General features: G+C 43.2%; 1 protein-coding gene across 2 annotated transcripts in view; it reads left to right on the top strand.

Annotated features, from left to right (window-relative positions):
- The first annotated feature begins 275 nt into the window (after positions 1-275).
- SCARB1 (scavenger receptor class B member 1) overlaps positions 276-12,867 on the top strand; it is a 59,781-nt gene continuing 47,189 nt past the window's right edge. For both annotated transcript variants that reach the window (XM_075275021.1, XM_075275013.1), the window contains exon 1: positions 276-552. In XM_075275021.1, coding sequence (XP_075131122.1) covers positions 433-552 — 120 coding nt within the window. In that variant the 5' untranslated portion in view covers positions 276-432. The remainder of the gene's footprint in view (positions 553-12,867) is intronic.

Below are 12,867 nucleotides of genomic sequence, written 5' to 3'. Positions count from 1 at the left end.
AATATGTTTTATTACTATTGAGGTAAGTTCACGGTAAAGTTATAGTAATGCAAGCTGTGTGACTACTGCCACATCCTCCTGCCCGAGCGTCCACAGCCCGGCTCCCCAGTCAGCTATAGCTCCCAGTCCACACACACATACTATTAGGATACGGCCGTGTGCTCGGGAATCTTCCCATTTTGGCTGGGGGTTTGTTTACCAAGGCCGGGATAAGAGGCTCAGTCCCTCCTCCGGGTGGAGTCCTCCTAACATTATGACAGGCTGGAGAATGGGGTGAGTTTGGGTAAGCTGACACAGGGCGGGCTCTTACCTGCCCCTCGGAATAAAACAGGCTTGAGAGGATGTCTGCCGTGCTGGAGCGGAGCTTACTTGTCAGCTGGACAGCCGGCTCTTCTGCTCCACGTTGTGAAGACACTGCAGCCAGCAGGAGACATGGCTGGTGGTAACACAAAGAAGTCCATCATCTTCGGGGTGATCGGCCTGCTGCTGGCAGCCTTTGGGGCAATTCTGGTATTCTTGGTCCCTGTTATCATGAAGCAACAAGTGGAGAAGGTAAGTGGCCAGTAAGCGGTGGGGTCTGCCGGAGCACATGTATGTACGTAGCTCCATGTACTGTGTGGCGGGGCAGGGAGGCAGCGGGTCACGTGACGCAGTGAGCACGAGTACTGAGACGACCCCGGCATCCTCCATGTAGTCATCAGCTAGTGGCGGGCGACACGTCTCTACCCGGCCATGTACACAGCACAGCTGCGGGGTCACCGGCTCTTATGTGCCACAGCACATACATCTATAAAGCACAACTGAAAAAAAAAACCTTCATTTTTTTTTATTTTAATACAGAAGCAAGGCTGAGAGTAATGAATTGAATGCGAGCAGATAGTATATACTGGCTGTGTAAGGATGTAACCGCAGTGGAATGCTAAACACCCTAATATAATGCATTGAATATAATGCGAGCAAGCAGTATAGACTGACTATGTAGGGATAATTAAAGCAAGGAACATTAAGCAATATACTGTTATAACTATTTAGTGCTGACTTATTCTGGATTGCTATATACTAGTGAGACTGAGGAAGGGATATTGGACATACTTGGATTTTGGTGGCGTCCATGATGTGTCGCTAATATTCATATAAACCAATAAACAGATATTCCTGCGGAGTGGGGGCCCTCCTCTTTGATGGGAGTTTGGTCAGTTCCTATTGTAGCTCTGCCTGGCGCCTGTTGATTCGTCTCTTCTGGGCAACTGTTCCATTAAAATGCCTTAGGATGAATGAGTAAAATGTCGCACGTGTCACAATTCGCAGCCACTTTGTGCTGACACATTTTTCTTCTATTATTTTGAAGCTTCAAAAAGACAAGGAAATCTCCAAGTTATGAGACTTCTTAAAGAATCCCACAGGAGCCTCCTTATGTACAGTATATACTGTATACTCAGCTGGGGGATCGCAGGATTTTCTCTTCTGACTTTGAACCATGTGTACATTACTCAGCACTTGTAATCTGCTAATCCTGTCAGTGTCTGTAAAGGTTTACTCTCTGTATCAGACTCTTATCACTGACTCTTCTGTTCCCATTAATCTCTTCTTGGTTCAGCATCAGATAAATGTCATCAAGACTTTATAATTCCTTACTAATTATTGTGGATCCCCAGACAAAGTCCATCATACCGCTCGGAGATGGGATACGCCACGCCATCTGGAAAAGAAACATTATAAACGTCTGCGGTATCAGTGTAAAGACACGTGAGGTTAATCCAATGATTCCTTAGGGACATATAGATGATTTTATTACATTAATTTGTGGTTTACCTTTCTGTAAGGCTGAAGCCCCACATTTCGAAAACACAGCGTATTACATTACCTGCAAAGTGAATGGGATTCTGGCTAATCCCATCCACACATTGCAGAAAAAAAATCTGCAGTGAAAAAAACAGTTTTCAAAAATGGGGAATTTCTGTTGCATCTTTAATATATTATTAATTCTGTAGGCCTGATCTTTTTGTTCTCTGGGGAAGATGAGCTGCCATCTGTAGTGTATGGCTGGAATTTACCATCATCCCCTGGTAACGACACTTTATTCTGTTCGGCTCAGAGTATATAGGGGAGTCAGAAGGGATAACTGTTAGCTGTACGATCACTATTGAAGGTGTATTGGCATTGAAAAGGGATCCTGTCACTAGATCTAGCCCCACAGACAGGTTAAGGCCAATGAGCCCTGGAGCAATGATGGCCTTGTCATTACTTCACAGATACCGTAAGTGGTAACCTATTTATTGCTCCGTAGATCCTATTTGTATAATCACAAAAAGCAGCATCTCTGCAATGGTGGCAACAACTCATAAAGGGAATATTTTGTTTGATCCACTTAACCTTACCAGAACAGTACTTTCCCCTTGATGCTAAATTTGATGGCAGACTCCCTTAAATTTAAATGGGTTGTCTGATGAAGACCCCCCCCCCCCCTGCCATGTATCCATTTCTAGCATATGAATATCCTGATGGGGTCCCCTGCAGAGGTACGTCTTTTATAAGGCAGAACAGAGATTTTTCTACAAATTATGGCAGACACAAGCCATACATGTATTACAGGACAGCTGCTCCTCCATAGGTCTACCATGTGAAACTACATTTCTCCTTGGGTAGCTGAACTGGGGCAATCACTCTAGTACATGTGTTTTCCACAATAGTAAAAGGGCAGACACCACCTCATTTTGTGGTATGGTATATAATTCAAATCTGCTCCTAGCCCCATCCTCCGCTCACTGCACTGGTTGTGTATAAAAGAGAGAACAACTTTTTAAAGTCTACATGATGACCTTTAAAGCCATAAGCAATATAGCCCCAACAACTTGAGAACTGCAGCCCCATAATCTTTGCCAACCCCTCATATCAGCGGGCACAAATAAACTGTCCATTCCCAGGATCCACCTTAAATAATTTGGAGCCAGATCCTTCTGCCATGCAGCCCCCTCTCTGGAGTGCATTACCTTGATCGATCAGAGAGATCTCATCCTTGAACAACTAGTTATTTTCATAATATTTTTGATGTAGCGTTTGTTTTTCTGAATGGACCCTTAGGGCTTATTTACGTGTCTGCTTTTATCAGTCATTAGATGTCCATGTTAATCACTATTGGTTTTTAATGGGCACATGCAGACTTCCATTCTATTTTCCATGGATGCTCTCTAAAGTCTATGGGCTTGTAAAAAAAAATCACGGACCGCACACTGATGCCAACTATATGCTGTAGTTTTTCATGGACCCAGAAACATAGAAAAGTTCTGGAAATGGAGCAGGGGAGAGCTGATGAAAAAGAGACCTACCACAACCCAAAAAATAGGTAGGATTGTATACAGTCCATGATCAACCTTGACATCACATGTCCACTAAAAGTAGAAATACGAATTAGGCTAAAAGAGTATTTTTCATGTCCTCATGCATATGCGGTTTTATATACCGCTAGAAAGCTGACAGTGCACTGAATTCAGCGCACTGTCGGATATCTGTTATGTGCCCCTGAGCTGGAGATATCTGTGCCTTTAAAGGGGCTCTATCAGCAAAATTATGCTAATAGAGCCCTCCTGAAAAAGGATATTCAGGCACCGTAAGTGTTATATTAAATCCTGGTCCCGTTTTTAAATAAAAGCATTAAAACATATATGCAAAACTTACCGAACGTGCACCATGGGCAGGGATGCACGATGTGATGTCAGCTTCGGGCACGCCTGCCTCTTCTGTCTTCTTGTAGTAACGCCCTCTGGTTCCGTGTCGTCTTCCGACTTCTTCTCTTCAAATTCCCTCCGAAGCGCTACTGCGCAGGCTCACTTGCGAACTGCCATTAAGTTAAATGGCGAGTGAGCCTGCGCAGTAGCGCTTCGGAGGGAAGCGCTACTACGCAGGCACGGGATTTGAAGAGAAGTCGGAAAAAGACACGGAACCAGAGGGCGTTACTACAAGGAGACAGAAGAGGCAGGCGTGCCCGAAGCAAACGTCGCATCGTTTATCCCCGCCCATGGTGCACGTTTGGTAAGTTTTGCATATATGTTTTAATGCTTTTATTTAAAAACTGGACTAGGATTTAATATAACATTTACGGTGCCTGAATAGCCTTTTTAAAGGCTATTCACGCATATGTGGGGCTCTATTAGCATAATTAGCACCAATCTCAGGCCACTGTCAGAAGAGCTTTCCTAACAGTTTAGCTTCATTGCTGGGCTGTGAGGAAGGCCCCTTCCCCCGACAGTACTGTAACATAGCCTTGTACTCTGAGGGGGCATTCCTTACCTCCTAGCGATAACACTGAGCCCTTAGGAGCGCCACCCAGTACAAGTTTATGGACAAGTATGTCAGTGGGGGGCCTTCCTCACAGCCCAGTGATGATGCTAGGCTGTCAGTAGGGAGAGATCGGTGCCAAAATTAACGGGGCACATAACGGGACCTTCAGCACAGCTGACCTTGTGCTGAATTCAGCATACTGTCTGTTTTCGAGCAGTACATAAAACCTCATGCATGAGGACATGAAAGGTCCTCTTTAACTCTAGCAGCAAAACGTATAAGACTATGCCAAATCTGCCGGCGGCAACGCATCATATTTTTATTTTTTTCCCTCACAGTGCTTTTCACAAAGTCTTTCTGCTTCAATTATACCTATAGGATAGACTGCCGTAATTTCTGTATGTATAATTAACATGCTGCGATTTCCAAAACTGCAACTGTTTTGTAAACCGCTGCATGTATTTTCCACACCATGTGTGGCTGGGTTTCACTAGCATCCTATCCACTTTTCAGGGACTGTAAAAGTCACAAGTTTTTCCGCCTTGCCAAATGGCGGTGTTTACTCCATCTGCGGCCCCAGCCTATAGATGGGTTCAGTTCATATTTTTACACCATACAGTGTCTTTAGGTTTGCCTATTCATTTGCTTAGGGGTCAAGTGGAGCATCTCAGTTCAGGTCCCTAGTCTCTGTTTATAGTCTGCCTGTACTCTAGTGAGTCAGCCATCTGTGTAAGAGTAAGTTCACACTGGGTTTTTGGTCCGGAACCTGAAACTGAGGCCGCCTCAGGTTCCGGACCAAAATACGGGTTGATGCGACTGCGAATCTGCCTGAAAGAATGAGCATGTCTCTCGGGAACAAACTGCTCCCGGAGAGAGAGAAGGAAAAACCCCAAAAAACTGACCAGCTCCCATTGATTTCAATGAGCCATCTTTTTGGTCAGGATTTTGAGGCGGATACGGTCTCAGAATCCTGACCAAAAAACCCCTGTGACCTCAGCCTAAATTACATAACTATGATGTGCTGCACTAGTAGTAATCTTGGTCATATGCTTTCTAGTGAATAATCTGATTTTTAATTCAAAGTGAAGGCATGTCAATCTTTTAATGGGGAAAAGAGAGAGAAAGGATGGGGGGGTGGGGGTGGAGAAGTAGCCCACATAGGGCCTTTTACATGGGGCAGTAAGTGCCTGAACAATCAATGGATAATCTAACTGCCTTATGTAAAACTGTGCAGCCGTCCAATGACAAATGATAGCTTGCTCATACTGTATGGTTACATAAAATGACGTGTCCAGGAATCTCATCATGTACATGGCCTGCTTGTCATTTGTAATGAAATCTGTATGAGAATGGAGGAAAAGAAACCTTGGTGTTTATGGAAGAAGTTACCATTTATTGGAAACTGTCTGTGTCAGTAATGGCCCTTTCACATGAAAATGACTGGGCTGAGAAATCTGGGCTGTGTCAGCAGACTCTGAAGTGACACTGGCTCTACTGTCCCATGTACTCAGCATCTTGTGACTGCTACTACGCTAGTCCTTCTACACTATTGGCCAGCAAACATGTGGTGATTTTGCCAGTTAAGTTATTAGTGTAATATGAAGCAATGTGTGAATGGTCATTGTTGGTGAGGTGTTTGGTGGTGGCAGTGCCCGTTCTGCAGATATATAGATTAATGCTATGTAACCAAATGCTATGCATCTAATCATTACTAAGAATGTTAGTCATTCTTCATTATGTCACATCTAAACGTAGTCTCAAAAATGAAATGGATTTTGTTCTTCCCTCACTGTACCACTTATTTAGGACCAAGAGCCCTCTAAAGCTAGGTCTACAGGGTGACTTTGGTTATGACTCCCGTCACACAACCACAAGGCGTGATGTTGATCTGCAGCAAATTCTCCTATGTATGTGAATGGAGTGCCAATGCAACTTCTTGTTGCAAAGAGAACACTACTTCTTTGTGACTTGACATCTGTCTTCATGTGACTCCATTTGCTTGCAATTGTGACGTCACAGGACGATGTGGCAATCTTTAGTTGCATGGGCAAGGTCACCGTGTTTTCAGCTAAAATCAAAACTGGCTTGAAAAGGAGTGAAATATTAAGGTAGCACTGATAGAGATGGGCGAGCCAATTTTTTTCTGAGCTGTGTACAACCTAATTATTTGGTTTTTTAACATAACGAAAAACTGGCAATTTGTGTTGAATAAACTAAAATGACTGCTGTGGCATGAATTGCAGTATACTTTTATACTTTGGGGTCTCTTCAGATGCTTAGTGCGCTCATGACTAAGGCCTGAGCCATTCGAAAATTAAATACATCTTGGAAGGTTCACCCATCTCTGCCAATAATCTTCCTTTATTCTAAAGCCACTCCTAGCTTTCATTAAACCCCCCCCCCCCCCCCCAGCAAAATCTGCCAGAAAAAGCTGCAACATAGGACATTGGCTTTACACAAAGCTCACATTAGCGTTGACTCTCCATTATTCTGGTTTGCCGTTAGACCACTAAAATTTCAGTTACATGTAGAGATCAACAAAATGTAATGGGGTCCGCCAGGTGTCTGTGTTATAACTGAAACCATTGGAGAAAAATGCCATTTGTGCAGGACTCTTGTCCACTGATTTATGGCAGACATGGTAAATGTAATGTAATGCAAATATGAACTGGGCCGTAGTGTGTATTTTTGTGCAGAAAATCCACACAGTGTACATATACTCTGCAAAGGAATGAACAGTAGCTTTTACTTGCAGTTAAATGTTTAACTTTTATGAAAATTGAAAATAAACTATTGTTGTTCAGAAAGTGTTATTAAATGTGAAATAGAAACCATCTGAGAGGGAAACCAAACAAAATAGATCAAGTGCGCTCATTTTCCCAGGGCACTCTGTACTTGTTATAGCCTGTGCAGTGTGTGATGTTGTATTATGAAAATGTGCTTGTGCATCCGATGTCTGTCATATGATAGAGTAATTTATGCAAATTATGCACACCCTTAGCTGATCACCCCATGATGGTGAGATGCAGCGTCACTGGTTTACATAATATAAAAACAGGTTTCCTATGGTGTAATAACTTCCCACCTGGTGATGATACATTACTAAGTCTTGGGAATGTTTCGGGCTTGTACTTTGCTGTGTTAGTTCTACCCTGCAGAGTTATCCTAATCACACAAGTCTGGTAAGGGGAGCCCTCCTGGCATTGTTGTGGGCATGCAGAGCCTGCAGTGCTTAGTAGAGTAGTTTTTAGCATGAAACCTAAGCTATGAATTCAGACATAGTAAAACACCTGCTGGAAGGCCACATCATCAGTGAGATATTTTAGTCATTGGGGTGTGGTGGAGTCTCTGGTGTGAATATAGCTTTAAAGGAGCACAGTGAATATCGGCTGCATTCAATTCAATGCATATAAATAAGGGCTATTTCCCACAAGGTGTTCCTGTCCTATTTTTGTCTGTTTTCATGGATCCCTCCACAAATTTCTCTATACAGGATCAATAAAAAATGGGCTTCCCGCAAAATGTGAAAAATTTTACTTTTTTTTTTTTTTTTTTTTTTTTTTTCATGTTGATTCAGGCTAAGGGAGCCTGCACACAGAGTTTATGCTCGCTCATTCTGAACGTAAAACTTGTTCAGAGTAACGCTAGGTTCACACTAGCGTTTGGGTCTCCAGAGCGGGTCCGGCAGTGAGCGTTTTATGCTCTCCGCCGCAAAACCGTTTTTTAAAACCGGACAGAGTACTGCATGTCCGACTCTGTGTCCAATTTTAAAAAACCGGTTTCACAGCGGAGAGCATAAAACGCTCACTGCCGCTCATGGCCAGACATCTTTCAAACCCATTCAAATGAATGGGTTTGAAAGAGTCCTGCAGGTTTCAGTCTCCTGCCTCTGTTTTGTGCAGGAAACGGAAACCAGCAGAACGGAGAAAGGACGCAGATGTGAACGAGCCCTGAGCGGTGTAAAAAACAGATCCCATTGACTTGAATGGGTGCAGTCATACGCGTGTTCCCCATTGAAATCAATGGGAGGCTTTTTTACCTATTGCTTTCAATGTGATATGCGCGCATCACATTGAAAGCATCACATTGAAAGCAATAGGTAAAAAGCCTCCCATTGATTTCAATGGGGAGCGTGCGTATGCCGTCACCCATTCAAGTCAATGGGATCTGTTTTTTACACTGCTTACTCTGAACGAGTTTTACGTTTAGAATGAGCGAGTGTAAACTCCGTGTGCAGGCTCCCTAAGGTTGCACATAGCAGGCCACAGCAAAAAGTGTTTACTCCACATGGGGCCCCAGCTGCACTGTGTTTTCTACACTGGAATAAACGTGACTTAGGACTGTAGATCTGGAGTCTGATGTCAGCGACTTTTGGGTAGAGTGAGAAAAGTTACCAACTTTGGTCCAAAATGTAATATTTATATATTAATAAGTATTGTTTAATTGGATTTAAGGCATTCAATCACTATATTTATGAATCAGAGGCGCTTTGCTGATCCAGTCTGACCGTGAATGTCAGACATTATAAAAGGAGCTGAAGTTGGGCTGTGTGCAAATTGGGAGTCAGAGTTGGTGTTTGTCCTACCAAATCCACAGACCTGGTGAAAGGACTGTGCAAATGTACCCTTATTGACTTTCAGAAGTTATGTACATCTCGCCAATGATGAGGCTGTAGAAAACGATAACCAAACTGAGAAAAATTACAATCCCTTTGGAAAGGACTAGGGTTAATAATTTGGGCAGTGCTTTCGATCTCTGTTTGATGACAGAAAATGTTCGAACTTGTCCTATCTGTTTCAACTTTGCTAACAGCAAACTTTGCAGAAGTTCTCCTTTTCCGCCATCCTAATATGTGAATCTTGCACATGGAATGTACTTTACACAGCCTTTTCTGGAACTAGAAAGTGCTGTGGAGACTAAGGTCCACAACCTATGGCACAATCCTGTTGACCAGTCTGTGTGCCAAAGTTTAAACATCTGACCTAAACTCTTTTGACCTTGTTTATACAAAGTAGAGCTTCCAGAGGGACGGATGTATGTTTCTAGCCTATTCTTTAGAGCTATATTTGTCTTCAACCTATTCCTTCATTGTGCCCACAAGGCTGAGCAGCTTACACAGCTGAAATAAACAGTTACAGGCTTAGATTGATAGAAAATATAACACACGGGTCAATAAAGTAGAATATTGATGATTCTAACATTCAATTGCGCTCTTAATGCTGCCATACTGTAGTTCGAATGCTAATCTTTTATTTGAAAAAATTGTCCATCCCATTAGTTTGTGGTGAAAGCTAACCCCTTCTACAAACTTAACATTAAGGGTCCATTCACATGGAGGAATGGGTTAAAAAGCCTCCCATTGATTTCAATGTGTTCCATGCAGAAGTCGGAACCCATTGAAGTCAATGGGAGTCTTTTTTTATCAGCGCTGATTCTGCCGTGAGTTATCAGCACCATTTTCCTCTGTGTTAATGACCCCCCTAAGGTCCCAACTCGCAGTCTGTCCTCACTTTTTGTGTACACTTGGTGCAATGCAAATACACAGAAATATTTTACAAACATAATGCACAATAACCACTCAAGCACAAACATGGCATCTTATTCTGTTCTGCAACTTTTCTAATGGAGGGTAGCAGGCAGTGTCTTTTCGTACCTCTTTGCATCGTGCGGCCTGATGCTTTTCAGTCATGCTGGAGCAAGAGAATCTCTGTATAAATGGAGGCTTTCGGCAAGGGCAAAAGTCTCTTGTCCAGAGTCACGTTCTGACTAGAGATGAGCGAGTAGTGAAATATTCGATATTCATTTCGAGTAGAGCCTCAATATTCGACTACTCAATCGAATATCGAATCCCATTATAGTCTATGGGAAAGAAATGCTTGTTTCAGGGGAAACCGTTATTCGACTAAAGGAGTCACCAAGTCCACGAGTAGCAGGAGGAGCGCTGTACAACTAAAGCGCACAGACCCTATAGACTATGGGCAGGTTCATATTAGTGCTTGCCTCCCGTCCGGAAGGAGTCCGCAGGAGGAACCCCCCAAACGGAACTACACAGACCACATAGCATATAATGGGCTCCGTGTGCTTGCCATGCGCTGCCCGCATGAATCATTCATCATAAGCAACCCTCCCTAATTGTAGATGTGATTCTACTGAGGTCTTCATTCTATGACCTCCCTACCCACCACTCTGGACTGTGTGGAGTAAAAGCAGCAGGAGAATCGGGACTGTGGATAGTTGACTGCCATACAGTGTCCAGGGTGGTGACTGTGTGGGGGTAGGGGGAGTTCCTCTTTTATTTTGGGGATTTAAAGCTTGTATCATGGTGTGAGTAGAACCTGAATTGAATTTGATCTGTATGGTGTGTGTGTGTGTGTGTTAGTTATTGTTTATTTCTATAGCACCATTAATTCCATGGTGCTTTACATTTGGGGGTTAAAAAAAAATATATATATATATATATATATATATATATATATATATATATATATATATATATATGTGTGTATTTTATGTAACACTTTCAGTTTTGCACAGATGAGCAGCTGCTAGTAGGAGCCTACAAAATAGTTTCACGCGACAATACGTTAGAAATACTAGATTTTCTTTTAGGTCAGTGAAACCTGCAAGTGATGATACGTGAGGAATGTGATGCTGGAAGCTAAAATTCTCTTGCTGTTTAAGCAGGTACAGAATAGTCAGACTTCACCCCATCCCCCCCCCCCCCCCCTTCCCATACTCTGAACACTTCTGACCGGTACTTCCCTCTGGCATGAGAGCTGCATTTGTAGGATTTAAAACTTCCCATAATTTTGTCTTTTGTTATAGAAGAGAATCAACAATAATATTGTTTGGCATGAAATCTAACTAAGCTCTATTAAAATTGCATTTGACATGGTTTGGAGTAGAGATTCTGCAAGTACTCTCCTCAAGGAACTTCCTGCGTTCCTTCAGCACTCCTGTTCACTTCATTAGGAGTATTAGAAATGGCCAAAGCACAATGCCTCAGTCTTTGGGTTTTGAGTGGTGAAATGCTTTCTGTTCAGGTATTTATCCTGTATCTTATGGATGGCGGCTAAATACTTTTGGTAACATAACCCATTTAAAATTTTTGTTTTTTGGGGTACCATCTGCATTTGCAGAATTGCTAGTTTGGGATTTGGCAGCTGAAAGCTTCATCCTCCATTTGCTAATTTCCACGTTTAAAGAGGACCTTTCATGGGTTTGGGCACAGGCAGTTCTATGTACTGCTGGAAAGCCGACAGTTCGCTGAATTCAGAGCACTGTCGGCTTTCCCGATCTGTGCCCCGGGTAAAGAGCTATCAGTCCCGGTACCATAGCTCTTTACAGTCAGAAGGGCGTTCCTGACAGTCTGTCAAGAACGTCTTTCTCCACAGCAGCGCCTATAGCGCTGTACTGTGTGAGCGGGGAGGAACGCCCTCTCCCCTCCTGATAATCCTCTATGGACGAGCAGAGGGAGGGGGCGTTCCTCCCCGATCACACTGTACAGAGCGATAGGCGCTGCTGTGGAGAAGGCTGTTTCTGACTGTCAGGAATGCCCTTCTGACTAAAGAGCTACGGTACCGGGACCGAAAGCTCTTTCCCCAGAGCACAGATCGGGAAAGCCAATAGTGTGCAGAACTTTCCAGCAGTATATAGAACTGCCTGTGCCCCAGACCATGAAAGGTCCTCTTTAAATGGTTTGTCCAGGACTAGAAAAGCATGGCTGCCCCCCCCCCCCCCAATCCATCCATCCTTAAAAACTACACCTGTCCTTTGGTTATGGCTGGTATTACAGTTTACTGTATCTCTAAGTGAATGACGCTTAACTGCGCTTTTCTCTATGCATTTTTTGCTCTTTTTGGGTAGAAACACGGCGGACCCCTCCCCCCACAGGTTTCTGATGGTAACCACTTTAAGTGGATTAGGCTTCCGTTTGGGGGGAGGGGGGGGAGGGACCCCCTGAACAGAAACCAGAACGCAAAATTGAACCTAGTTCTTGCTTATATAGTGCCATCATATTCTGCAGTGCTTTTAAAGATCATCAGTCACTGTCTCATAGGGCTCACAATCTACAGTGGCAGCCAAAAATCCCTGCACCATTTCACAAAATGTAATGTTTGTAGCTAAAATGATTTCTTTGTCTTTTTCCATTTCTATCCTCTTCTCTCCTGGATGACGAGTATTTGGCAATTTTGTACATGTCACATGACCTTTTTCAGTCGATTTTGTAGTAGGAGGTATACATATCATCTGTAGGGACTCAATATATACGCGTCACATACATTTGACAAAATCCATTGGTGCGTGGTTTTTTTTTTTTTTTTTTGGCCGCCACTGTACATTCCCTATACGTCTTTGTTAGGAAGACTCTGGCTTCCTCCCACACTCCAGTCAACCTGTCAAGGGGTGGGTTTAACAGGATCCATAGCTTCTAGCTCAAATTGGCTTTTGTTGCAGTCAAATATTTTACATTTTCATTCCTCAGTCCACCGCTCCCACTGAGTTAATTTTCTGCGGCCCAGTTTCTATATTTTCATATATGGTGAGAGGATAGGTCATCAGCATCAGTCTGGGTCCATCGCCTGAACT

Source organism: Leptodactylus fuscus, chromosome 1 (genome assembly GCF_031893055.1).
Source record: "Leptodactylus fuscus isolate aLepFus1 chromosome 1, aLepFus1.hap2, whole genome shotgun sequence".
In the NCBI taxonomy this organism is placed as follows: domain Eukaryota; kingdom Metazoa; phylum Chordata; class Amphibia; order Anura; family Leptodactylidae; genus Leptodactylus; species Leptodactylus fuscus.
This window is presented reverse-complemented; position numbering and strand designations above follow the sequence as displayed.